We start from the raw sequence: 27,145 nt of genomic DNA, 5'->3' as shown, positions 1-27,145 counted from the left end.
TCTGTATATTTGATCTGATTGTTCCATTCTTACCACGTCCCAGATAACTGACTCACCAAAACATCTTATCAGCAGTGATCTTCTGTTTACTTCTTCCTCGTGGATGAAAACGTAGATTAGCATAAGACCTAGTTATTAATAACTTTTGATATGTTTGCCTCAGAGGCATCTAAAAGCCCTGTTTTTGTTTCTTGTCTTTTCTTTCTCAACAGCCTCTTTTAATTAGTACAATGTAGTCATGGAAAAAAACTTCTTACAGCTATTAAAAAGTCACATAGCACACCCAAAACTCATAAATTAATACAGAGGAGACCCATGTCCTCCAGGGTCTTCCTTTTTTGATTATGGGTATACTGAGTGTCCCTAAAAATGTTCTTCTGCAATTCACAAACAAGACTCACATATTCCCTCCTAATTTTCTTTCTTTTTTTTTTTTTTATTTGGTTGTATTTGTTTTCTGCATCGTAATACCCCTTCCAGTAGCAATTTTGCATATTACTTAGTGGGTCTTCTGTCTGCCTGCTATAACAAATATAATCAATTAAAATAATTAGCAACTAAGCAACCATTATGTTCTAATTTTGTTATTGTCTCATTTTTCTTTCTCAACATAAGTTCTAATATATCACTAATAAACCAACTACCACTAATAACTGGCATCAGCAGCATTTGCAAATGGTGACAGTCTTTCAATTTAGAGTACAAATATCCAGTATGTCAATAAACAATACCTTCACAGCTAAGCCACCTTGTTGGCACAACACATCTAGCTGTTACCAAAAAGTCAGAGTGATCTTCCTGGATCTTTGAACTCTGAAGTCATATTTAATTTTAGCAACTTTAGATCAGTGCTGAGCACAAGACTGAGTGACACAGAGGCATTTTCCCAAAGCTGGGATCTGTTATGTCATTTTAGTGCATTACATGAATATAGGCCAAATAGCAAATTGAATCCAGACTTCAATATCAAGCTCCCTTTGAGGTATGTGCATGCAACTGTGGGCCACATGAATCTCTATCAGCCTTTGGTGGTAATGTATTCAGGGTGATATTAGAAAACTTCTGTAGCTTTACTGGGGTTTCTTGCAAGGCCAAAGCTGTCTGCTGGTCCCAGTCCAGCACAGAGGTCCTTATGCGGTGGGGGAGCCAGCCCCAGTGCAGTCCCCACACATGAATCATGCACGCAAAGCCTTCAGCAAGACAGGGAATTTCATTTAACCAGTCCAAAATGTTTTTTCTCTCTCTGCCAAGGTCTTTAATCTCTGTATTCTCTATACAAAAATGAACTTATGTAGCTTAGAGAAAGATTAGCAGGGAACTCCGCTCCGCTTCTTCTGTGTCTTCTGGGAACATGATTTAAATGTATATACATCCCCGAAGTCACCTGGAAGAGACTTTCCATGACCTGGTTCAGAGATCTGAATTCCTTAGGCAGCATTCAATCCTCTTATTGCTTTTACTTAAAGCTCATTGGTCATTCATCAGAAACTACCAAATGTAATATAGCAGCTTGTTATGTAAATCCAGCCCAGACTACCTTCCACATGCTGCATCACAACCTTTAAATCTGACACAGCAGAGAGGACAATTATCTACAAACACCTGGTACAATTTCTAACACTGATTCTCCTTAACCACACAGCCCACATTGCCAAATTGGAATTTTCAGACTCACAGGGTTCTCTTTCTCGAACACACACTTCTGTACTTGTCACAAAGATTGCTCTCAACCATGCCAGCAATTACACTGCATTCATTAAGTAGGACTAAGTTTAGTCCTCAAACCCCTGTTTTAAATAAAAGTACTGTCTTTCACAGAGACAGACTAATAACTTTTTGAAATATGTCTCAGTTCCACTTTTATGAATTTCTAATGTCTCTGGGAATTTCAGAGAGCTGGTCTTCATAAATTGTGGATACTTTCATAATTTGACTGAGATCTTGTAGAAAACTTCAAGGTTTTATCTACATTTCAAGATCAGATTAAGCATTATAGCAAGTAGCTAAAACAAATTAAGCATCACAGGTCTTCTCTATATGCAGTGAGATTATTTCAGTGCAAGTCCCAGTCCTTCTGCCTGAATTATCTCCTCTATTACTTAGGTCGCCAGATGTATGGAGAGGGTAAATGTCTTGTCAAAGCTGCCATCCCTTCTGTCAGGATGACTGATGAAGTAACTGTGCCAACAAGAATATTCCCTCAGCATTCAGTTAAGCACATCATAACATTTCATTTTAAAATGTATCTATGATATGGAATTAGCAGAGCACATACTAGATGGATTAAAAACTGGTTCACTGTCAAGGCCTGAAGTAGAGCTGTAGAGACAGAAATAAATAGAGATGCTTTCTAGTGCAGATTTACAGGCATCATTTCTTGGTCCTGCACTGCTAATGTCTTTATTTTAATCTACATTCTGATATAAACCATTTGCTAGGAGAGTTTGATGACACAACAGTGGGTGACACAGAAATGATGAAAAAGGCAGCTACTCTTACAGCATGCTCTTAGTTACAGCATCCTATTAGTTAAATTGGCACCACTGCATGTGCCCTTTCCATAGACCCATAGTACATTTGGGAATGCAAGTTACACCAAGGAAGGGAAGCTACAGTTTGGAAAGCAAAAACTCGAAGACCCATGCCAGTTGTTTTGGATAACCATTACCATGAGCTGTGACTACACAGTGACTAGGTCTAAAACTGGGAGAACCACCCAAGGAAGCAAAATTGTGTCTGTATGAAGCACGCATAAAAAAGAAACTAGGCCAGTATGTCTAGTTACGGTACTTGCACTCAGGAGGAATGGGGATGTTTTCATGAAAGGTTAGAGAAAGTCCACTAATATAACATAGCTTATAGAAAACAAACCTTGAGTAGAGCATAATGAGTTCAGCCTAAAAAAGAAAAATGAGATAATGCTTCATCAATACATATGAGCATTTACCCATGGAGAAGGGAGTAGTCCACAAGCTCAAAAAGCTTTTCCAGCAAGATAATAATGAGCTTCAATGGTTAAAAATTTAAATTAGATAAATTTAACCTTGAAATGAGACATCACTTACCAAGAGGCAGATCAAATCAAAGATGGAACAGTATGAGGGGGATGGGGGATGTAAAGATCTCACCAGTTTGACATGGAAATTGAGCATCATTCTAAAACACATGCTTTGACCCAGCTTTTAAGATAAATCTTCCAGCCAGCATGTGAATGTAGGATGGGATCCAGCCTCACTGCCCATGACTTTTTTTCTTGACTCCAAGAAGAATGTCACAACCACCCTGCCCAGAACAGCTGTAGGAGAGTTCCCTTAGGAGAGTTATGATGAGAGCTTAGGCTTCAATTCTTTGATTGCTGTTTTCCCAGGATCAGGAAAGACCTGATATCTACCTGATATCTACCCTGATTATTTACCTGATTATTTACCTGATATCTACCCTGGCTCCTGGACTTGTATTTTCTGAAGATTAATCTTAGTCAACAGACAGTCCATAACTGAAAAGAAGGTGCAAGGCAGGGCAGGGCACAACTCTGAAATGGTGCTCTGAAAATCATGAGTCCTTCCTGATGCCTGGTGAAAGCATTTTGCTTATATGCTCAGGATCCTACACTCTGTCAGAGAATATCTGCCCTATCTCTTCCAAGACTCGAGGTTTCAACACCTAAGGTTTTCTACAGCATCTTGAGATAAGAATCACACTCTGAAACCACGAGGGTATAGGGTGCCTAACGAATTTCTTTCCCTTGGATGAACTTGGAAGCAGGCCACCTTGGCTTCCACTACTCGTGATTTGTGCCTCTCAAATTAGTATTTGGAAGACGCTAGAAAACAAAGTATTTGGCCTAGCAGAAGCCTTTGGGATTTGGAACAGGCTCTGCATGAACCTAATTGTTGTGTAACATGAAGCTGATTTTAATTTTCGTAAAATCTTTGGAGTGAACGGTGCATTGGGAATCCTCCACTAATTATTGTTTCCACTTTTTGCTTTCTAGAGGGAATCCAGGCTTCTTGCACAAAAGGAAAGAAAGAGAACAGCATACTTCCAAAGATACTCTCTTAGTCCCTGCAGGATGACTTTTACCCTCCAGAAGCGAGGAAGTTTTGTTACCAGTCATTTTCTCTATTCTAAGCTCCTATTTTAAAGTCCTGATTCTGCAAATCACCAGTTATGGTGTGTAGTCATGGATTCTCCATTCAGTTGTCTGTCAGACCCTTGCAGAGAAGCTGTCTGCAAGGTAAAAGAAGCAGGTTCATTGTCCATGCCAATCTTACTTTACATTCATCCTGCTAACTTGTTTTCACTACCTTTCCTGGAGAGAAGGTTTCTCAGTGTCACTGTGGAGCTAATTCCTTGAGGAGCTTCACTTCATCCTTAAGTGATACGTGCTCATGGAGCACTGAGGAAGAGTAGATTCAATTGACTTGCAAGAGTGAAAGATCTGCTGCGAGATGAAACCTCCAGCTGTGAAACCTCCATGCCTACAAAGCATAGGAGTGAAGCTGCAGTACCTTGCTCTTAAAGCCACCTGGATCATTTTCTCCTCTCCCTGTTCTCTCTGAAGCACTCTGAGCATGTTCCATCGGGGAATATCCTCATTGCAATGCCCATCCATCAGTGTCGGTCAGAAGCAGGCAGTAAATGAAAGATTATCCATGTTCTGGGTGCAAGCCTGTACTCCTCACTCATCCTTGTGACTGAAAAGTTACATCTGTGGAGTGCAAAGAAAAAGCAGGAGAAAGTACACTGGCCAGGCAGATATTGCTTTTCTTTACTCACCTCATGTACTGACAGACAGAGCTGCACATAAAAAGCCATCTCTGAATGCTGTCAGAGGCACTCTTGCTTGTGAAACATGAATCGAGGTGATTACTAAGGCCTGGGCTTGTGGTGCTCCCATGAGCAAGGCAAAACACAAGCCCAATCCCCATCACAGCCCTCTGAACCCTGTACTGCAGGCTGTCAATCTAGCCAGAAATCCAGCGATCTCATTTATGCAAAAACAAAACCAGAAAGACAGCTCCTCCTGATGGGAATAAGAATTAATTCTATCCAGGCAGCAAAGAACCTGAATTGCAAATTATGATGACAATATTTCCTTGTTCAGAGGAGACTGTCTCATGCCAAAGAAATGCCATTAGCATCTGAAACCCCATCCAAGTAAATCACTGTTGAAACCTCCAGAAACAAGATACAAAAGCAAGCAAAAGGCTAGGCCCCTCTTTGCAAAGAATCCGTTGCGATGGAGTGAAATGGACCCACAGAAAACAAGGGACCTTTTGTTTCAGAAAGTATACTTTGGGCAGCAGGACAAACGTGTAGCTGGCATCCTGGCAGTGCTGCCAAAGGCATGTTGCACAAAAGACTGGTGATGTAATTATGGTCACCACAGATCCACAGATCTGGGTTCTGCTTCTGGCTCTACCCCAACCCCTGTGTGAACACGAGGCTGTTTGCTCTAGGCAGGATTCATCTCTCCTCACTTTAGCCATCTAAGAGACAAGCATCTAGTCTAAGTGCTCTGCCTAGGCTCAGTCTGTGGTCTATGGGAGAGATGACCCCTTCCAGAGAGCTACTTAGCTCCTTTCTTGGACACCACCCTTAGGGCAGGACAGATGGCCTCTGCATGTGCTGATCTCTCACCACTGACTACAGAGGAAGCTCAGGGCAGAGACTCAGCTCCCAGCTCTCAGCTGGCTGAGGTAGACTCCGCCCTCTGTGTCTGCTATAAAAATGAGATACCTACCCATCTAGACTGCAAGCCACTTAGGATCCAGTTAGGGCTTCCTCTACATCTGCATTTTGCATTTGGCACAACGTACACGGGCAGCATCCAGTACCCTTAGCATGCTACATGCACTGATATCTAACACAAACAGCAAACACTTTTGCACAGCCCACAGAGTACAGATGCCAGGGTCTTGCCTACTGTAGTAAGTTAGAACAATTGTTGGAACAGGCTGAGTCGGGAGGTTACCATCACTGAGCTTGCATCTCCTCTTCTGCATCTGGGTGGCAGGGCAGTGCGAAGGCCCTGCCTAATTATGGCACTCTGAGCACAGGAGCTGTGAGCACAATAAGATTTTGTTCTGCTGTACAAGGTGAGGAATATCCTGAGCATTTCTTGACATGCCTTCTTTTACAAAGACTGATCCTAATTTGCTCTTCAGAATATCTGCTGCCTGCCATATTAAAGAAATTGCCAGGCCAATTACATTTCTCAGAAAACTAACAGGAACTTTTCTTGGACCCAGATGGAATTAACTTCAAGAGAAAAATGTCATTTTAAGAGAAAAATGAAATGCTGCAATACTGCACACAGAATGTAATCCTTACTAGTGTAAGTGAAGACAAGTGGGGGTTGGTCTATTCTCCCATGTGCCTGGTGACAGGAAGAGGGGGAACGGGCTAAAGTTGCACCAGGGAAGGTTTAGGTTGGATGTTAGGAAGAACTTCTTTACTGAGAGGGTTGTGAGGCATTGGAACAGGCTGCCCAGGGAAGCGGTGGAGTCACCATCCCTGGAGATCTTTAAAAGACATCTAGGTGTAGAGCTTAGTGATATGGTTTAGTGGGGACTGTTAGTGTTAGGTCAGAGGTTGGACTGCGTGATCTTGGAGGTCTCTTCCAACCTAGATGAACCTGTGATTCTGTGGTTTTATTGTCAGAGCACAGAAAAATACATAAAAACTGTTATTTGGGACCACACCAAAGGCCCCTGTAGCCAAGTGTCTTCTCTCCAAGAGGACAGAGTAGCAACTGCTTAAAGAGCACAAGAGAAATGTCTGTCCCCTTGTACATCCTCAGAGTTTCCAGCAACTTGCAGTTATGAACTCACTGAATCAGAGGACTTGTCCTTGGTAATAGCTAGCAGCAAACTGCCCTTCCGTGAATTGATCTTTAAATTCCATGTATATCCTTGTCCTCCAGAGCATGGAGGACAAGAAGAAAAGGTCCACAATTTCATTACATATTATATTATTCTATTTTAAATTTGCATTTGTCCTGCAGCTCAATAATTTCGTAAGGTCTCTCTCATCCTTGTGTTATAGGCAATAATGAACATTTGACACTTTTTCACTGTCCTCTTGCCACTCAGGATTCTAGAGAGCCATACCAAATCCCCTCTCCTTTATCTATTATAAGAGTCCTAGTCTGTTTATGCTCTCTGATACAGAAGTCATCATATATATCTCTGATCACTCTTGTTGTCTTTTTCTGGACCTTCTTCCATAATCCCACAGCCTAACGCTTTCTTCTTCATAGTTCAAAACCAGAACTGCACACAGTAATCAAGATGTCAATATATCACAGATCTTGTCTTATTCTTTTTATTTTTCTATTGTTGTTTCTTCTGCTGCTTTATATGTAGCTTTCTATTTTGTTTCTACTGTATCCAGAAGTTTTGTTTTATTATTTTTTTTCATAATAATTCCCATCAGTTTTTGATCTGCCTTTTTGACTACTGCTGAGCACTATCAAATGTTTGAAAAGAAACACCTACAGTGACCTCAGGACTACTTTCCTGAATAACTGCAATTTCCTTTGAGCACAGTGCTGAGCTTTTTATTACACATGCACTACATTTCTCGACACTGAATTTCATTACTCATTTTATCACAGCTGAGATCCTTCAGCATCCACTCAAAAAAGTGTACACTTAAAATAAACACCAAACAACTTGCCTTCTTAGTTCTGAATATTCACAACAAACTATAACTTTTCCAGCCCAACGAATGATAGCAAAAAATGTCCACCTGTAATATGCAGGCAGACACAGAGCAACTGAAATGGCTGGTGGGCAAAGATGTTCCTATTGACAAGGTCCTCTCTCTGGCTCCCCTACTCTCTGTCCTCCACAAAGAACTCCAGACATTGTAGTGCTTAGGGTAAAAATTTCAGTTACTAATCCTGCTATCTGCAATTCTCAAATGCTGGTTACCTGTAGCCCCATGACTGATTTCAAACCAGACAGAGGATTATTAGTGCTCTACAGCAGAGTCAGTTTTTACTTAAAAAAAATAAATACTAACACTCAGAGAAGAAGGAAAGCTCTCCTGCTAGAAACAATTGGGAGACTGGGTCAAAACACCTGGTCCTTCTCACAAATTATGAGTACCATTCTGTAGCCTACCCTTTTCTTGAGCACGGAGAAGGCTCTGCTTCCTTTGCAGTACTGTTCTTTTCTCAGCCCCTCTCTGTTTCATTTCAGAATAACTGGTAAGTCAGGTGGGGACATCTTCCCCAGGAGCAGATGCCCTGGAGAAGGACAAGTAGGATACTGCTCTAGCCTTCATAAACTCTGAGGAAAAACAAACAAATAAACAAACAAAACCAACAGTGGAGACTTAAAATAGTTTGGGATTTTGGTAGTTGTATATTTGTTTTCATTAACATTACCCCATCTGAAGCAAAATTCAGGGGTAAAGTTCACCATTCACTATATGAAAATGCCAGCAATGTGACTGAACACGAACTACAGAGTGGGAAAGACTAGAGTCCTAGCAAGTCTCAGAGGCACTTTGAAAGGACTTCAGAAGTTTACGGAGTACCCCACTGAGAAGATAAAATTGAGGAGCCAATACTTCCTGCGTCAGAAAGACCTGTGTGAGAAAGACCCCAGGAAAACTTGTCTCTCAACTGCTCTCCTTCTTTTAGGATTTTGAGACAGGGAACAAGGTAAAGGATGTTGATTTTGCAAGTTTTAGCTAATACAGCTGTATGTTGTATATTAACCACAAGGACAGGACTGAGACAGGGAGTATGCTGTAAATCAACCATAAGGACAGGACGACCCTAAAGATAAGGGAGGAAAAGACGGTGTACACACAGTTAATAGAACCAGCAAGAACAGGCTTGGACTGCTGAAATCTGTCAAAAAAAAAGTACGGGTCAGAAGTTTAGCAGCAAAGAAGACTTCTGGCCTTCACCAAAAGACCACCAGAGTACACCCCAACGACCACCTAAGGGCTCCAGTACACATGCGAATAGGGGCAGGAACCTATGTTAATGGTTATTCGGAGACCTAATGAATATGCAAGAGACTTACAGGAAATGAAATGAACACACATATATCCCATTAATAGAAGCACATTGCCAGTAACCCTGTGTGTGTGTGTTAGGCACAATCTCCCCCACGCCCAGCGCCATAATACAGAATACCTGCTAAATAACTTCAGTTACTGAGTTTTCACCGCATCTGGGAAGCAGTGGTCCTGGGGAGATCTACTAGAATGTGATCCCTTGCCTAAGAAGCTATTCATTACAGTCAGCACTTCGGGTAGAGCTAGAGAAGAGAAGCAAGTGGAAGAATGGAAGAGAGAAAGTTTATTCACAGTGACTTAACTGTTCTGTCTAGACAGGAGTAAAGAGGAGATGTGAAGAAATGAATTCAGAATACAGCAGTCATTTTGTCTGTAGCAATAAGAGACACTGAACAAGAGGAAAAGCAAGGTTGTTGATATGATTCCCATCTTGTAAAATGAAAAACAAAACAAACAACAACAACAACAAATCAAACAAACAAAAAACAATCCAAAGATAAACTGAGCAGGTAGATGTAAGGCACATAGCAAAACAGCACAAAAATGGTGAGAAAATATCAACTTGTTAGAATTCTATTTCCTGAATGTGAGAGCAATAATACTGGATAGAAATTACAATGGATTAACACAGGAAAATCTGAACCAGAGATGTCCATAGCTGCTCATAATTATCCCATATCTAATCCCAGACACTACAGCAGGGGAGGTGCCTTTTCACAACATACAGGCCTGATGTGCCCTAGTGGAGAGCTTGTCTTCTGAGACATCCCTAGAAGATGTCCCCCTACAAGAGAACAATGAGTTTACATTCAAAGAAGTATCTCACCATTAGCTTCTGGAAAAACATCTAGTCTTTCAGCAATCCAAAGAGTGGGAACAGGGAAATGCCAATCACAGAGCATCAGGTAAGCAAAAAAGAATTAAGTGATGCTTCTAGAGGCAAGTCCTTGACCAAAGGGAGAGTCAGCACTATCATAAACCAGAAGCCCTAGCTAACATTGCCTATGCCTATTTATTTGTGGAAGGCTGTTCATGTCAAAGAATGTAAAGGTGTAATTCCTATCTTGAGATAAATCTTAATTTACAGCTATGAAATTCGTTGAGTCTTTTCTATGAGAAGCAATCTGTGCAGTATAATACAATTTAACCAGTTTAATATTTTAAATCCCTCAATGACACTTCTGCATTCGTTACTTACAAGAGCCATACCCCACTGCAAATAGGTCCTTGTATTTTGGATTCCTGCAATGAGAAAATTCATATAAGTTTTCATTTATTATTAACCATATTCTTCCACAGAAATGCACAGTGTTTCACACATTAACATCAGAGCCCATTCCCACAGGACTGCATACAGTCTAACGGCTTGACCCTTTGAATATATGCACTAGTAAAGTTCATGCATAAGTAATTCTTCCGGACTCAACATGCATACAAGAAACAGAACATCTGAAGACCACAGCAGTAGATGAAAAGCATAAAAATGGCAAAGACTGAGATACAACATCAATCTTCATCAATTCTTGGCCTGTGTACTCCATGATCATGTAATCTTCACTTTTAAAAATGCTGTCTTTGAGGAAATGAAAAAGGCAGGAATGTGGTGGTATCCATCTTTCAGAAGCAAGAATAAAGAAGTTTCTAACCCACACAAGAATAATACTCAATTAACTTAGTTTCCCTACCTATCACTAAATAATGATGGATGCTTTCAGAAACAGCTATCAGTTAAAAAATTCACGATCATTACCACAGACCAGGTAGGGAAACTCTCTTCTGACTGAAGAGATGATCAGTATATTTGCTGAAGCATACTGACTGACTAATTAGCTATTATGCCTTCTTAAATCCCTTTATTTGAAAAACATCTACTTTTACAACTTCTGCTGTTTGTGGACAGTTAGTGTAGGGTTTACATGGGAAAAAGTTCAATACTGTTGCTGGCCCTAAGATCACACAGCACAATCAATGACAAATTTTCTGTGAAACAGATGGAACTGAAACGAATGGAAATGAAACTTACCTGATGATTCTTTTCTTTGACTATTCTGAATTGAAAAAACAAAAACATTTCTCATTCTTCACCTGGGCTGATACCTAGGCAGCCTAATGCTCTTGCTCTATCCACTAAATGCATTGTCACTGCTAACAATATGAGAACAAAAATTAAATTAGAAAAGCTTATTACATAAAGCAATTTGGGGTCGTTCTTCCAATTCCAGGGCCATCTTTCTGTTATAATTTCCTTGAGGCAAGAATAACTGCAACACAAGCTACCTATAAAAGACGCCTTTTATCCCCAATTTTATACCTCATTTTAGTGCTATTTTGTAATTCTCACACAACTACATTCAATATTCTATTAAAGTATAGTAACTGCAATGGCTTGAAAAGACAGAAAAGACAGAAGACTGCAGTCCTGCTCTGTCTCTCCATAGATCCTCTTTGGCAAGACACAGATGCGATCACACTGCCCCACGAACAAGTGGGAAGAGGCTTGGCTGCAGAGGAGCACAAAGCAGGAGCTATGTAAGTCTCACATTTATGCGCATGATCAAAACAGTTCTCGGGAGAATCATGTTAAAAAGTAAAGGACTAATCCAGGTTTTTGATGAATATTTTTTCATGGTAATTACCATGATAATAACACCTCAGAAAAAAAGAGAGTTGATTTTAAAGTGGTGCTTTAAAAACAGTGACAGTTTTTGGACTGATCAGAAATAAACAGGCTGTGCTGGCTTGGATCACTTCCTTGTCCTGGAAGTGCCTCCTTCCAGGAGGATCTGTTCCATGATCTTCCAGGCACAGAGGTGAGGCTCACTGGTCTGTACTTCCCCAGGTCCTCCTTTCTACCCGTTTTGAAAATGGGAGTGATGTTTCCCCTTTTCCAGTCATTGAGGATTTCACCTGACTGCCATAACTTTTCAAATATGATGGACAGTGGATTAGAAGCTACATCAGTCAGTTCCCTCAGGACCCTGGGATGCATCTCATTCAGTCCCATAAAGTTGTACCTGCTCTATTTCATCAAGTGGTCTCGGACTTGCTCTTTGTTTACAGTGGGAGGGACTTTGCTCCCCCAGCCCTTGCCTACAGGTTCAGAAACTTGAGAGAAATGGGAAGCCTGACTGGCAGTGAAGATTGAAACAAAAAACTTGTTCAGTACCTCACCCTTCTCCATGTCTCCCTTCTCATTCATCAGAGGGAGGTACGTTCTCCTTGGCCTTTCTTTTCTGACAAATGTACCTATGGAATCCCTTCTTGTTATTCTTTGAATCTCTTGCAAAGTTCAGTTCCATCTGTGCTTTGGCTTTCCTGATCCCATCCCGGCACATCCAGATGGCATTCCAGGCCACATGTCCCTGCTTCCACTGCCTGGAATATCCAAAGACACTATATGTCCATCCCAGCTTTCCCAAGAAGGGACTCTTATTTGCTCTGCTAACTGTACTCACTTTGTCCTAGCACTGCCCCAAGCCTGCTGTATCTTCACCTTTTGCTGAATGTCCCATGGCTGGCATACTCAGCCTCACACAAGGTGCTTCCCATCCAGAAGCACCTGGTATGTTTAGGTGTGAAAGTAGGTGACTGTAATTATTCAAAAAAGTGTTCCCACAGAAACCAGCACTGCCTTGTAAGGTGGCATGATTATTAATTGCACTTCCCTGCAAAACAGCTGAGAGCAAGTTTGCACTAAAGAGACTTACCAGGAGATGGCAGTAACTGCAAGTCTCTTGGTTTTGTCATACTGGAACTTCCAGAGTGGGAGGAGGGTTCCTTTCTGGTCCCTGTATTCATCGGAGGCATCCTCAAAATATTTAAAATCTAAAAGCAAGAATCAAAGAATAGGTCTTGTTGAATAAACCTGAAATACATCAGCATGCTGTAGTAACAGATAAGCTTTGAAAGAGCCTCATAGCCTCTGTACAACCTGACTGTTAGTATAAAAACTGTTTCAGTCCTTACATCTCAACCCCAAAACAGCATCTAAGTCTTGTAAATGCACTTTAACCAGCACCAAGTCCTTAAACCAAAAAGCTGAAGATTTGAAAGCAGACAAAGGATGAAAAAGAAAGCAGCAGCCCCGAGCAAGGAATGACCTCAAGCCATTCCCTGATCTAGCTGTGGCCTTTCAGGAGGTGGCTGAGCAAAGATACGAAAACCCTTGCAAAATAACATCAGCACTACATATGTCTTGTGGATGGGGCCTGTATGCCAGCAAGAGGGTTGCTCTGCACTGGCTGCTTTGTCACCAGCACCTGCATCCAGGAGGGAAGGAACCACCTGCTGAGGGAGGGCAGGGCATCAGGAGGGCAATGCTTACCAGACCTGTTGGCCCACCCTGCTCCAAACACTGATGATGTGCATTTCCTTTAAGTGATGGCAGACTGCTGTCCTGTTTGCCTTGTGTGAGTCAGCAATTGCTAGCCCTGTTCATTTTAGCCCTGTTTCTCTAACATTTAGCACTGGAGACACCAGCATGCCATAAGGTAACCAACCAGTTGCCCACAGAGGCACTAACTGCACTCCAATCTTCCCCTGTCAACCTCTGCCTTAGCATCTTTTGCCAAAATTCCTCCTAGCTTCCCCACAGGATCTATTGTGATTCTTGCTACAGCTGTGGCCACTCATCTGCAGGAAAGAATTCCTGCAGGAGTCCAGGAATTCCTGGCTTGAGTGCAAACCGCATCTCCCTGCAGGGCCATACCTTGCGCAATGTCATCAAATATGTTCTGATTCACCATTCGTTCCATAATTTTAGCAGCCTTTGAGATCTTGGTTATATCATCACTCTGTTGAAAAAAGATAAACAAGGAAGAGAAAATTTATATCCTTTTTACAAGTCCTTCAGACCTTTTGTGACTTAAAAACTTGAGTCTTTTTATCTGGGCTAAAGGATAATTTGAAGCTCCTCACACTAGCACCTAATGATAAGGGCAATTGAATTAAGGCAATAATTCTGTAAGTTCAGCAAGATACCATCTATACCTGAGCTGCAGTAACTTCGGAATTTGTTCCTGATTTAGTTCAATGGCAAGATGCTTGTCTGCAAAGGTGGTTAGTCTTGTCTTCCTCAGCTCATCCAGTCTATCTCATGATGGGATGAGCTAAAAGCACACACACGATCCCTCCCCCACCTCACCTGGTAATAGTTCAATAGTTTCAGTAACACAATCATGTTTGATCATTCATCAGCATCCTCTCGTATCTGCCTGGAGAGCTTTATGGTATCATCTCTTAAGTTAAGATCACAGGATTTAGAAATCCTCCAGATAATCACTGGGTAATTCCAACTTGATGTATACATAGATCCATGAGCTTGTACAATATATAATAAACATGCAAAGGACAGTTTGCTATCCAGCTTTTGTTGAAATTGCTTTGATACTGCGTACAATCCCATCCTCCCTGCCAAGAAACACCACATGTGGGTAAACCTGTAGGTGTGAAGGTATGCAGAAAGAGCTTCAGGTATACAAGTATTGGAGACCTTTGGGGGAGTGGCATCTCACAAGGCAAGCAGTCCCTAGGTTGGCATATGGCAGGTCAGTATGCTCATTTGATTGAGCCCAGTGCCTGATCACCACAGTATCATACCATCTTCTTTTTAAACTTGATTCCTACCAATTTCTTTCTGTGTGAGTGTCCGATCCTGTGTGTGTTTGACTGAACACAAGCAAAATCCAAGCTGAACTAACCAGCAAGTAGGACAATAAGTCTATGTGCCAGTAACTGGAGGGACAGAGCTTAAAAGCACCCAGACTGTGCAGGACCATGAGGATGATGACAGCACAGCTCTGCATAATTATGTGAGAATACCAAGGCATATGGAAATTGCTATGACAGCATGCTGCTCCAAGGATCTGAATCCCCCTACAACTGCTGCCCCAAAGTCCCATCAGGGTTTCAAAGCCTTTCATCTTCAACCCCCTGCCAGGGACTGATGGCTGCCAGCACAGCATGATTTCCTTCTCAGTGAGGACACTAAAAAGAAACTTGCCATCCTTGGCACAGTCCACAGAGTGGTCTATACATAAAAAATAAAAATAAAAATAAAAATAAAAATAAAAATAAAAATAAAAATAAAAATAAAAATAAAAATAAAAATAAAAATAAAAGTAAAAATAAAAATAAAAATAAAAATAAATGAAATGACTTGTCAAAACCATTGCACACTCACAATCAGAACCAAGAATATAACATTGGATTAGGTGCATCCCAGCCCTCTGCTTCTTTCTTTGGCCCTGCACAAACTCAACAAAAACATCTCTATGCTGCAAGAGCATAGAGACGACAGGACAAATGAGAAAAAAAGTAATTTTATAATCTATAACACTTTTTATAAATTCAGTTTGCCTGCATCTTCATTAATGTCTACAGTCTTTTTCACCTCAGAAAGAATAAAGTAGAACTTGGAAAAGTTTGCAGAAGAGCAAGAGGGATGACTCACGGTCTGGGATAGTTTCTGTTCCAGGAAAAACTGAGTGGGCTGGGACTTGCCAGTCTGGAGGAGATGGCATAATAAGACATGAAACAGGTCTGTGAAATCCAAAAAAAAGCTGAGAGGATGGACAGTAGATGACTAGTCACTGCCTCTTCCAATACACAAAGTAGGGCTGTCAAGTGAAGTTAGTGGAAATCATCTTAAAAACAAAGAAAATGAGGTGATTTACAGAAGGACAACACTTGTGCAACTCCCTGTCAAAGGGTGTTGCAGATGCAAGAATTTTACGTGAGTTCAAGGAAAACTGAACAGATACACAGTACCTATGTGCCAAACCACATCAAGCCTAGGAAACAGCTGTAGGTATTGAAGGCCGGAAGAGTATTTGGGGCTAGGCAGGGTATGATGTACACTTGTTGCGTTCTCCACCTTCCTTACATGTTAACTTATGGTTAGAGACCTGATCTGAATCAGCGTGACCACTCTTGTGTTCTTCATCTTTTTCCTAGGACAGTGGGAGGACTTCTTGAGAACCACACAGAAAAATTACTGCCATGTTCAGAATTATAGAAGCACGGGGACATATGTTTTCAAATGTCAACAGTTTAATTTTCTACAAAATATTCCTTAGACTCTAGGACTTCATAAGTATTGAGAGAAATTGAAGAGGGAGAGAAAGAGGATACTTGAAACATACCAAGTAGAAATCAATATTCTCAATTGCTGGGATTTCACTCTTTTGACTTTAAGTTGCTATTACTGCTTCTGCCACAATAAGACCTGTCATTCTTTAAACCATTTCCCAGAAAAAAAAAAAAAAAGAAAAAAAAAAGAAAAAAAAAAGAAGCAATTCACCTTCGCTAACATTTGTCCAGCAATATTGGGATAGTGATTAAAAAAAGGCCTTGGCTGCCACCAGTATATTGCTCTGAATAAGCTTAATTGACAGGGGTTAAATGTTGAAAAGGTTACAACTTGTTTTAGAAAAAGCAAAGAGCAATAAATAATTTTCTCTCCAACACTGAAAAAGTCATCATTACTAGGTATAAAGAATGGATCCCACAGAGTCCTGCTGGTTCATCAGGTGTGTTAGCTAAGTTGTTATTCACCTACTATGCAGAAAAAAATCTCTCTTCCTTTTTAACATGCCTGTGCTGTTGGAAGGAGCTGGGGAAGAACAGCAGTGCTGTACCCTACAGACATGAGCAAAACTGTAGCTCTTGTTCTCTTACATATCCAAGGAAAGCTGCACTGCAAACTTTCTGAATTTCCAACCAGAGACATCATCATTCTGGACTGAAGAGCAGAAGACAAGACTTGCTTTATTGTGTTCTCAAAGATGAATGCTAGATCCTGCAACATCTATAAAATCTCTTTTGTTGTTGTCATTGGTAAGCAGTTTAAAACAAAAAGAGCCTGTAATTACAGAAATAATGTATTATCCAGTGGAACGTTTTCTGCAATGCAGGAGACTGTCCAGATGAATTGAAAGAGCTTTATGTGAGCTTTCCTATTAGGTAGCTAAGCTGTTAGCAATGCAGCCATGAATAACTACATTTTTTAGCATTTAACTGCATCAGAGTAAGTCATTTTCTCACTGGATCCTGTGCTATTTCAGGTTTGATTTATTCTGTATCCTACTGAAATAAATCTTCAGTGGGAATGATACGCATAATTTCATTTTTCAAAGATCTGTTTGAAATGATTTTTTTCTTCGTAGGGCAACTCCGGGGTAACTAGCCAAATGAGAGCTAATCAGCTAACAAATTTGTTTCATTTATTTCCATGCATAAATTATTTTTAGAACAGCTATAATGTTACTTGAATCATATGTTAAGATAGATAATGGGCTGGTACTTTGAAAATAAATGTTCTGGTCTTGTTCTACTATTCATCAACGCTAATTGCTTCACATTTGCCTCTCAGCAGCTGGCCAGTTGCAATGTGCAACTCCACGCTCCTTGCAGCATGAAACAAGGCTTCTGTTGATATATCACTATATCCAGAAGACAAACCCCACCCTAAAACCAAAGCAGTAACTGCTCATCTTTCTTGCAATACATATACTGCTACTACAAGAACTCCAAGCTTTTCAAAGAAAAAAACATGGTACAGACATGTTGGTCTCTGTTGCCCAGCCAACACCTCCATGCACTGCAAACACCCACTGCAAATCCCAAATAGAGACCCCAGTTTGAATGCTGTCAAGTAGTTATTCCTTTCTAGAATTGTGCTAATTTGTTCGTTTTCATTATTTTTTAATACTGACACGTTGTAAACAGCAGAATGAAGACAAGGGAGTTGGTAACAGCCCACCCTCTCCTTGTGTTGAACAGGAGCAGGCGAACACTAATGTGAAGGTTAATTGCATTTGGGTTTCAGCTGTTATTTCAAAAATAACTGCTGGTCATCCATGCGCTTACAAATGATAATTATAAACCTGTGGTCTGGGCTATCTCACTGGGCATATCTCGGAAACAGGGAGTGCTACTGTGGGACAGACATAACAGAAATAACATTTCTCTGCTTACCCTCATACACAATTTTCTAGCAATGTACTGCCATTTCAGAGCCACAACTCGCCAGCTGATACACTCATGTTTCTCCCTGCCGTTTCAATAGTAAGCCCTCACCTTATCTAAGAGTTTTTAATACTCCAAAACGCACAGCCTTCCTCTCCACCAGTTATTTCAGTCTGTACCAGTTACAACCCTTCTGGTTTACCTAATCATTTCCCCAAAGGCATTAGAGCAATAGCTTTACAGAACTTCAGCTAGATTATCTTTACTACAATTTCCTTGTTAAGGGAAACCACAACTTTTCTGTTACCAAAGAAGAAAGATGAGATTATTTGGATACAGCCTAACTTTGGCAAACATATATGTTATTTTCTCATATTTACTCCCATTTCTGTATTTTTTCCCTCTGAATTAAATCTATTGCCATGTATTGGTACAGGTAAGACTAATGGAACCATTTTTATGCCTCTTACATATAATCTATCCTTGTTATTCTCCAACTACATAGTTCCACCCCTCTTTTGAAAGATCCTTTATTATCAGACCTGTGATTCTTACTTGTGATTTCATGTCTTGTCACCTCACAGTGAGAGGAGCCAGCTTTCATCAACTTAGGTGCATTAAGCTCTGCTTAATTTTGCTTCTACCTCAGACACCGTAATTTCTCTGCTCACATAACATGAGGAGGGTCGTACTGGATCAGACCACAAGTATCTCTGGGCCAAGATCCTCTCTTTAACAAGAGCCATACGCAGATGGTTCAGGAACAGTAAGAACAGGACAAGCAGATGCAATGCTTCTGCCTGTTTCTCTCTGCTTACAACTATTTTCATCTCAGAAAATTTTGCATCATTCCTCTTTGATATTCCATGTTCTTCATCTTCTTTTCTGCTCCCTTTATTGAAAACTGAGGAAAGGTTTCAAATGCTGAATCCCTGCTCTTGGATGTAGTACATCCTCTTCTCTCTAGCTCCATTTGAGTGACACACGTACTGAGAGATTTAAAAGAGCCCATCATCACAGGCACCAGACAAATACTTTCCGTCACCCTGTCTTTTATTCACTCATATTGTTCTTTATATCATACTCATCCTTCTTTCAGCTGGAATCCCTGGTTGTCTCCATTCCATTTTCTGCTAGCTGCCTCTCTCTTTGCCAAACCACGTCTTTCCTGCTTTTTCTCCTCATTCTTCAGTGCATTGAGTGCCTTAATTCTACCTCTTCTCCCATAGCAAGGCCCTCTGTTCCACTTCAAGGCTCCTTCTCTTCTCTGCCTTTGGCCACATTTTTCTTCATGGATCATGTTCTTCCTCACCCAGTCATCTGCTCTCTGGGCCTCAGTATTCTTTTAATTCATTATGTTCAACACCTCACCTGACCCTTACTGTCAACTCCAGCTGCAGCTCAAGTTTTTGGATCTTCTCTTTCATGGTCTCTTATCATAGTAAAGCTTCCATCAGGGATCCGGCTTCACTAATGTTCATTAAGTTATTTCTCGTCTTCCCTTTGGGCTGAATCCTGTGTTTTCTTGGTAGCTCTCACAGTGTCTTCCTGTTCAGTTGCTAGCCTTACAGAAACAATGGCGGAAACCAATTACTACTTCTAGCCTTGGGATCCTTGATTTTAGCCTTTGCACAGGTCAGCCACATCTCCTGCTTGATGTTTCACAGTTACTCTTCAGCAATGATCAAAGGCAGGATGTCCTCAGAAAGTCTTTGGTAGGAAAAGCTCTGTTCCAATCAATAAGTATAGCCCAAACTATATAACCTGTGAGTTGGAAACTCCACAAAACCCACTTTTACATTTACTAACTTGAGACAAGAACAAATTCTGAAGCCACCAATCTTTAATTTTCATACAATCACAGAATCATGTAGGTTGGAAAAGGCCACAGTTACCCTTTCCTTCAGGACCATAAAGTCCAACCATCAATCTGACTCTCCGAGTCCTATCACTAAACCACATCCCTTAGTGCCACGTCCACACCTTAAAAACCTCCAGCGGTGTGGACTCCACCACTGCCCTGGGCTGCCTGTCCCAATGCTCAAACACCCTCTCCATTAAGAAGTTCTTCCTCTTGTCCAATCTAAACGTCCCCTCTCTAAACTTGAGACTGCTTACTCATGTCCCATCACTTGTCACCTGAGTCCTACCACTTGTCACCTACAAAAAGAGACTGGCAGCCTCCGTGCTACGACCTCATTGCACGTACTTGTCGACAGCAGTGAGGTCTCCCCTCAGCCTCTTCTTCTCCAGACTAAACAGTCCCAGCTCCCTCAGCAGCTCCTGGAAACTCTAGTTTTCTAATCCATTCACCAGCTTTGCTGCTGTTCTCTGCACACGCTCAAGCAACTCAATACCTTTCTTATAGCAAGGGGCCCAAAGTCACATAGAGGTACACATAACCAGATGTAATGCCTGTTTTGTTTTAAGTCTGTGTCTAGCTTTGGATTAGTCCAGATTAAATGTTTCCAATTAAGGACTGGAAAATTCAGCATTTTTTTTCATGTACTTCAAACTGACCCACCAGCCTTGCAGTGGGTTTCAATTTTGGATACTGGTTCTGCATAAGGAGGCTTTCCCGTTCACTTTTTCAGCATATTGACTTTCTGGGTTCCCTGCAAGTCTTCTGCTAAGTGCTACAAGTGAAAGTCAAAGCAGCAAAAGGAGGGAAGTGGATTTCAGATTCCCACTGTTGTCAGTTGAGCATGCAGCATTTTTTACAATATTGTTTCATTGGTAGAATTTTTATTTCATTTTAATGATCACCTTTTAGCAGCCCACTCTGTAAGCTCATAATTGTATCACTGACTTAAAGCTTAGTTCTGTGACATTTACTCAGGTGAAAGGTTTATTAGCTTAGAAAGGACCATGAATTTCAATGGCACTCTACACAGGCAGAATCCTGTCAGATCATGTTTCTGGTCTGCTCAAGCTGTAAGACTTTTGATGGCACAGTGCTACTGGGAAAGCTAAACCAACCAAATCCTCTATAGTTGTATCAGCATACAATATGAAAGTGCTAAAACCAGTTTCAGAAGACAGCTCATATTATATAGATGCACATTAGTTACACTGATATATCTACATCTGTACTAGGGGCAATCTAAGAACTGGATTCCATGTTTCTGTGTTACAGTTCTCAGTGCATTTTTCTCTAATCAATATGGTAATATTTCAGTTTTCATTCTAAATGCAAGTTAGGTTTAATTTAGGTTGGGGAGAAAAAGAACCACCCACTATTATATATAGATTAAACTCCAGTACTAAAAACCTCCTGAACCCTCTGAAAACATTTTGGAACATGAAGCAAATCCTTAGGACAGAGCAGCCAGGACTAGGAGTCAGTGCCATCCTCACTGCAAGACCAGCTGAGCTACTGGCCTGGAAGGAGTGATGATACCTGCTGCTCTGAGACACCAGACGTACGGAGGCTGCTGCTGGCCAGCAGCCCTTGCCATTCACCCTGCTACTCCACAGGACTCAGGGCAGCTGACCCCTGCTTGGGATGGTCACATTGCCACAACTGAGATAGCACCATGCCGTGTAATTAATGAGCGTGGCACAGCGCTTCAAGCCTTGGAGATAGACATTTCTGTCACTTTCCAACTAACTGAATAAACAATGCATCAAAGATCGCTGCCATCCAGGTCAAGCCTCCAAGAATTATGTATTAGATACAATGTATTATGTATGCAACTATAAAATACATGTATTATAATTATATAGCATTATCATAAAAATAATAACAAGTAGTTTCACTACAGTGCTTTAATAAAATGTTGAGGGAATCCTAAATTTATTTGCCTGTCAGATTAAAAGATTATACTTATTACCTCTTCATCCCATAGAAAAGTCTTTGAAAAGTCAGAGTGTTTCTACCTCTTTCTTTTATGCCTCCCATGCTAATCAAAAATGAGATACAAACATGGTAATGGACAAAAAGAAAAGCCATAAATCCCTCTTGGAATAAGGTTTGAAGTCAAGATTATGGCTTCACACTGTTGCTTTCTCATAAAAAGTACAGCAATTCAAAAATGGAACTCCCGTTTTGGAAATACAGTTCCTAGCAAAAAACAATATTTTCATTTCTTAAGTTTATTACTTGCCTACTGAGAGAACTTGCTACATAGCCAGCACGCGTTGCTGCATTTCACCTGACTTACATTATGGAAGCATCCACCACCACTCTCAGCAAACTTCTTCCAGTGCTGTGAAATATACCTGTGATTCCAAAGAAGTTAACTTTCTTCCCTTCTTCTTCTCTTCTTTCTTTGCTATCTGAGCTTTTGGTTTTTCCTTCTCTTTTGACTTTTCCATTTTCTGAAGCTCCTCCATATAGGCATCATAGATCTCCCACTGAGAGACAGACGAAGGCAGGATTTATCAGGATTTAGGTACATGCCAGAAAACAAACATCTAAATCATCACAAAAAATATGATAGTCTTCACAATGGTAACATTGACAGAAGCTTATTATGCAAGAAATGAAGGATTGAAACCCTGGATATTTAGAGCTTGACAGGGCATGTCTTACTCTCTGAGAATGTGGTATTGCATTCCTAACAACCTCCTTTCCCTTGGGGGAGCTCTCTTGGTGCTTTGACTCCATATCCTTTTCTGTAGGACATTCTTTTTGGCTAATTTACAGTGTTTAATAGGAAACATGGATTAAACATCTGCTTTATGACATTTCTCATGTGGTGTTGGAAAATTAAATTGTAGCTGCTTAACACAATTTAAATCTTGGACTCTAACTCTGCAGCATATGATGAAATGGATACTGAGAGCAGTTTTACATTTTCTGCTATGCCACATGCCAGAAATGTCTCACTTGAGTAGATCCAAAAGTCATTTTTCCACTTGACAATTATTCATTAGTATTGGAGTACTAGTACTGTATCTGAAGCATTTATGTTACTTTCAGCAAAAAGAAAAGATGATCTAATTCTGACACATCAGCTTAGGAGAAGGAGTGTGATTCAAATACAAAAAAGAGAGTGGAACACTAGAATAAAGAAGGTAGTAGAAACATGTAGCACAAAAAAAAAAAAAAAAAAAAAAAAAAAAAGTGTCATAAATTTGCAGGCAGAAGTGAGAAGATGTTCCAAATATCAGAGAAAAGACAAAATGATGTGATGAAAAGAGTGAGAGAAGGAGCAGAACAGAAACCTTTGGAAGAGGAAATATGAACGTAAGATAAAACAATAAGGTAGAAGAGTTTAGGATAAAAGACCTTATGTTGAAGTATTTTTAATGTCCAAATTTTCAAGGGAATAAAACAAAAACAAGGAAAATATTTTTCTCTTAGTTTTCAAACATTTCAGCCAAAATTTCAGCAACAGCCTGGTTATCTTAATAGCTATATATTCTCCAACTCTAAGGTCACCTCACTGTCAAAAAAAAAAAAAAAAAAAAAAGGAAAGGAAAGGAAAGGAAACTCCAGCTGAAGGGATTGAAGATCTCAGACCAATTACTCTGTGATTTGAAGTTCAGAAATAAACTGGGTTCCAGTCTTCAGCTTGACAGAGACGCCTTCCCTTCCCCTCCTATCACTCGCCTACAATAGCATTTTAGTTGCTGTCATTGCTTAATTCTTTCTCCTGGGTGTTCCTGTCATACACTGATAACATTGTCTGAGACAAGATTTGTATCAGTGATAAACACAGATATACCTTGTAAGTATCTGTGAGAAGCAATCAGCAGAATTGGCTGTATTCCCTTGCCAAAGAAAGCTATAGCATGTTTCACACGTAAAATATCATGCACAATATTTTTTTCATACTTTTAATAGATGGAGAAAGTAATATAAAACAATTGTGGAACAGTTCTTCATCGTGAATAAACAGGCACTTTCCTACTACCTAAAACAGCCCCAAGTCTGTTTCAACAGGGTTCAAGTGTGGGCCTTCCATGTGTCTTATGCTATAGTTCTCATTGTGTCCAAATTCAGGCTTTAGAAACCTGTTGACTGCTTTCTCCTATAGCTAAGTTTAGATAAATAAATAAATAAATGAATGAATAAATAAATAAATAAATCTGTGTATGTCAAATCTTCTCTTAGAAACTTTGTGAACCCCTGTAAACTCCCTGCTGCAGGAAATCTTCAGAGGTTTCTATTCCGTACGCACAGTGCTCAAAGTGGAGATTGCAACAGACATGTCATATATTTTTTCATTATTTTGTTCTTCCCCTTTGAGAGAGCCCATTGATCTGACCGGGTAGTGAATGATGGATCACAGCTCCTCCTAAATGACCAGCTTACCTCCCATGTATTGATGGAAATTCTTCAACAACAGTGCAGTCCCCAGTCTGAGAGCTATATCCCAGGAGGAGTCAGGGCCTGCAACATGCAGCTGCAGTTGTGTCCCTGTTCCTGCAGAGTTCAGCTGCCTCCCAGTTCCTGCTTAGCCCACACCCATTTTCACAGTGTGGTTCCCTATTTCCATGCCTTTAAGACTCCTTAAAGCAAACTGTTCAGGGCGGCTGGTGATCAATCAAAAGCAGCTAAACAAAAACTTTTGACCTTAGAAATATAAACCATTAGCTAGTTCACCCATTAAGGCAGAAAACATGGCCATGTTAACTTGCTCTCAGATTTAAACTAGAGATCAAAGCCTCAGTATGGGAGTTCATCCAAGTACAAGGATGCAAAGATAACAGTTTAGTTTCTCCTTTCTCATGTCTCATTTTCCTATGTATGCTCTAAAGAAAGCTTATGCAGTCAAAAGGATATACCTGGTTAGCAGTGGCTGAAAAGTTTTTACAAGGTGTAGGTTCCGACTGACATGCTCTTTCCTAAATAAAAAAATAAAAATAAATAAATAAATGTAATTTTTGCACTGGGACTCTTTACAACAACACAGTCCAGCTGTGGAAACTGTCTTCTCATAGCAGATAGTTAGAATAATATTGATCTTGGATTAGTTCTGCATTCAAATAATTCCCAAAGCACTACAGAAACATTATTGGTTATCATGCAACTCCACACAGATTTTCTGTAGACCAAAAGAAAGTCCACAAGATGATCTTTATTCTTCAAAACCTTCTTAGAATATTTAATTTCAGTATTTTATTTCAAAGGTGTTGAAATGGTTTGTTTCAGCTCTAACATTTGAAACATTGTGCTACTAGTTATGATATCCGATATCCTACCAAATTTGAATAGTTTTGACCTAAATATTAAAATCCCAGCTGGGTACAACAGTCAAAACAAAAGAGCTGAACAGAATAATAACCTATAAACAATTCATTTGATCTTACTGTAATAATATTTTCATCACCCTTACAACAAAATTTGAATGAACTTAATATATTTCTGTGATACTTTCATTTCATGGAACAGCATTTTCTTTCATAAAATTGTTGTGTCAGGACATTTTAAAGAACCTGCCTGTAGCATTTCATTGACCTCTGAAATAAAGCAGTCTCAGAGGTGGAAACTGCACATCCTGTACACTGAACAACAGCACTTCGCAGATATTTAAGGGCTAGATTCTACTTTCAAAGCTCGCCAAATAAAATGAACGGGAAGTAAATATGCAGAGCTGAGGACAGAGAAATAACAAATCAACTAACAGATAACAAATAGAGAAATAACTAATTCTGTGGCCTCTGAACAGATTTTTGATAGATGCAGAAGACTGCTGGGACTTTGCAGCAAGTACCCCATTACTGTATGAATTCTCCTGAGATCTTCCATCTCTACTAGTGAGTAGAGTTGATATGCCTGTTAGGAGGTTAGATCTGTTTAAGGTCATCAAATGCAAAGGCCCACCACTTCAGGTTGCAAGAAGGCAGTCAGGCTCTCTGGAGAAGCTGTATATACTACGATTTCAGTGCAGCAAGGGAAACACATGATTTTTTTTCCTCTGAAATGTATCTCTGGCTCAGAAAGCTCCAGTCTGAGGTCTTGAATGGGGGCCATTCTCACTGGTATTGCTCAGTCAGGAAGCCCCATGAAGACATACTCACTGGGAATGGCTGTGGGCTCAGCAAAATGTTTAGGAAAATAACAAAAAGCCTTACGTCTGTACTGATCGGAAAGTATGTGCACATAGTGGGAGGGATCTGCCATGCTTACTTGCATCAGTTACTGTTGTACCTGTGCTTAGCACAAGCTTAAAAACTTTAATCCGTTTGATATAGGGGCAGTTATTGTCCTTGTTCCATGGACACAAATTGAAGTACAAGGCCATAAAAAGACTCTGTGGTAAAAGGAAACTGAATTAGTGGATTCCAAGCCCTCAGCTGCTACCCTAACCATTGCTCTCTAAATTTTATTTTTCAGATGAGAAAATAGACATTAAAAATGATATTTCCAGGTGGAGGTATAAGGATTTACAGTAGCACCAAAATGTTTGTAGGCTGTCCAAAAGTCCATGAGGCAAGAATTTTTCAATCAACATTTTTACTAACCTTAATGTTTTACCATAGTCAAACATTGTCTTACCACAGGTGGGAAAAAAAAAAAAAGTATTTTTTTTTCCCTCCTAGCAGTATTTACAAGGATATTGTGTACTATGACACACAAACACTGATGGTCCGTATGCCATCCCCAAGGAAAGATCCTCCTCTGTCACTGAAGGAAATTGTACTAATGTACCCTCAACGGGTTGTTGAGCGTCTTTGAAGCTCTCTCAATGAAGTTGAACTGGTTTGCAAGCTTCTGCTCCTTCACTTTTGGGGGAGGAGGCTCTTCTGCCTCTTCTGCTTCAGCTTCCTCTGCTGTTCCTGCCTCCTCTGCCTCTTCTTCTCCTTCAGCCTGAAAGAGAATAGAGTAGTAACTCCACCCTGAAAAGACCATACGTCTCCTTCCTTCTTCAGAAACACTTCTTCACAGACTACTGGAATTCTGCTGCCTATGAGAAAAGACTGTTATTGAAGATTCATGGGTCAGTAGTTGTTGTGGTTTAACCCGGATGGGAAATAGGCAAATAAGTGAGTAAGTCCAATCATGGCCAAGAGGACATGGTACTGGAGAAATATCCCATTGGGACAGGTAGGGTTAGATTACAGGGAAAACGCTGTTTCAGCTAGATGGCAATGTTGGAACAAATTCAAATGGCTACAAGTTGACAATGGAAAAAAATTAAGATTGAAATGTTTGAGATGGAAATCAGGAAATATCTAGCTATCA

General features: G+C 40.3%; 1 protein-coding gene across 1 annotated transcript in view; it reads right to left on the bottom strand.

The window, feature by feature from the left end:
- The window catches only part of DNAI1 (dynein axonemal intermediate chain 1), a 138,492-nt gene that overhangs the window by 95,069 nt on the left and 16,278 nt on the right, over positions 1-27,145 (bottom strand). The window contains exons 7-12 of the mRNA XM_032205523.1: positions 26,612-26,770; positions 24,745-24,804; positions 22,231-22,365; positions 13,751-13,835; positions 12,750-12,867; positions 10,241-10,284 (exon numbers count right to left, since the gene is read on the bottom strand). Coding sequence (XP_032061414.1) covers positions 10,241-10,284; positions 12,750-12,867; positions 13,751-13,835; positions 22,231-22,365; positions 24,745-24,804; positions 26,612-26,770 — 601 coding nt within the window. The remainder of the gene's footprint in view (positions 1-10,240; positions 10,285-12,749; positions 12,868-13,750; positions 13,836-22,230; positions 22,366-24,744; positions 24,805-26,611; positions 26,771-27,145) is intronic.

The sequence above is a fragment of the Aythya fuligula genome, chromosome Z, assembly GCF_009819795.1.
Source record: "Aythya fuligula isolate bAytFul2 chromosome Z, bAytFul2.pri, whole genome shotgun sequence".
NCBI lineage: Eukaryota > Metazoa > Chordata > Aves > Anseriformes > Anatidae > Aythya > Aythya fuligula.
The sequence above is the reverse complement of the archived record's forward strand: the minus strand, read 5'-3'. Positions and strand labels throughout refer to the sequence as shown.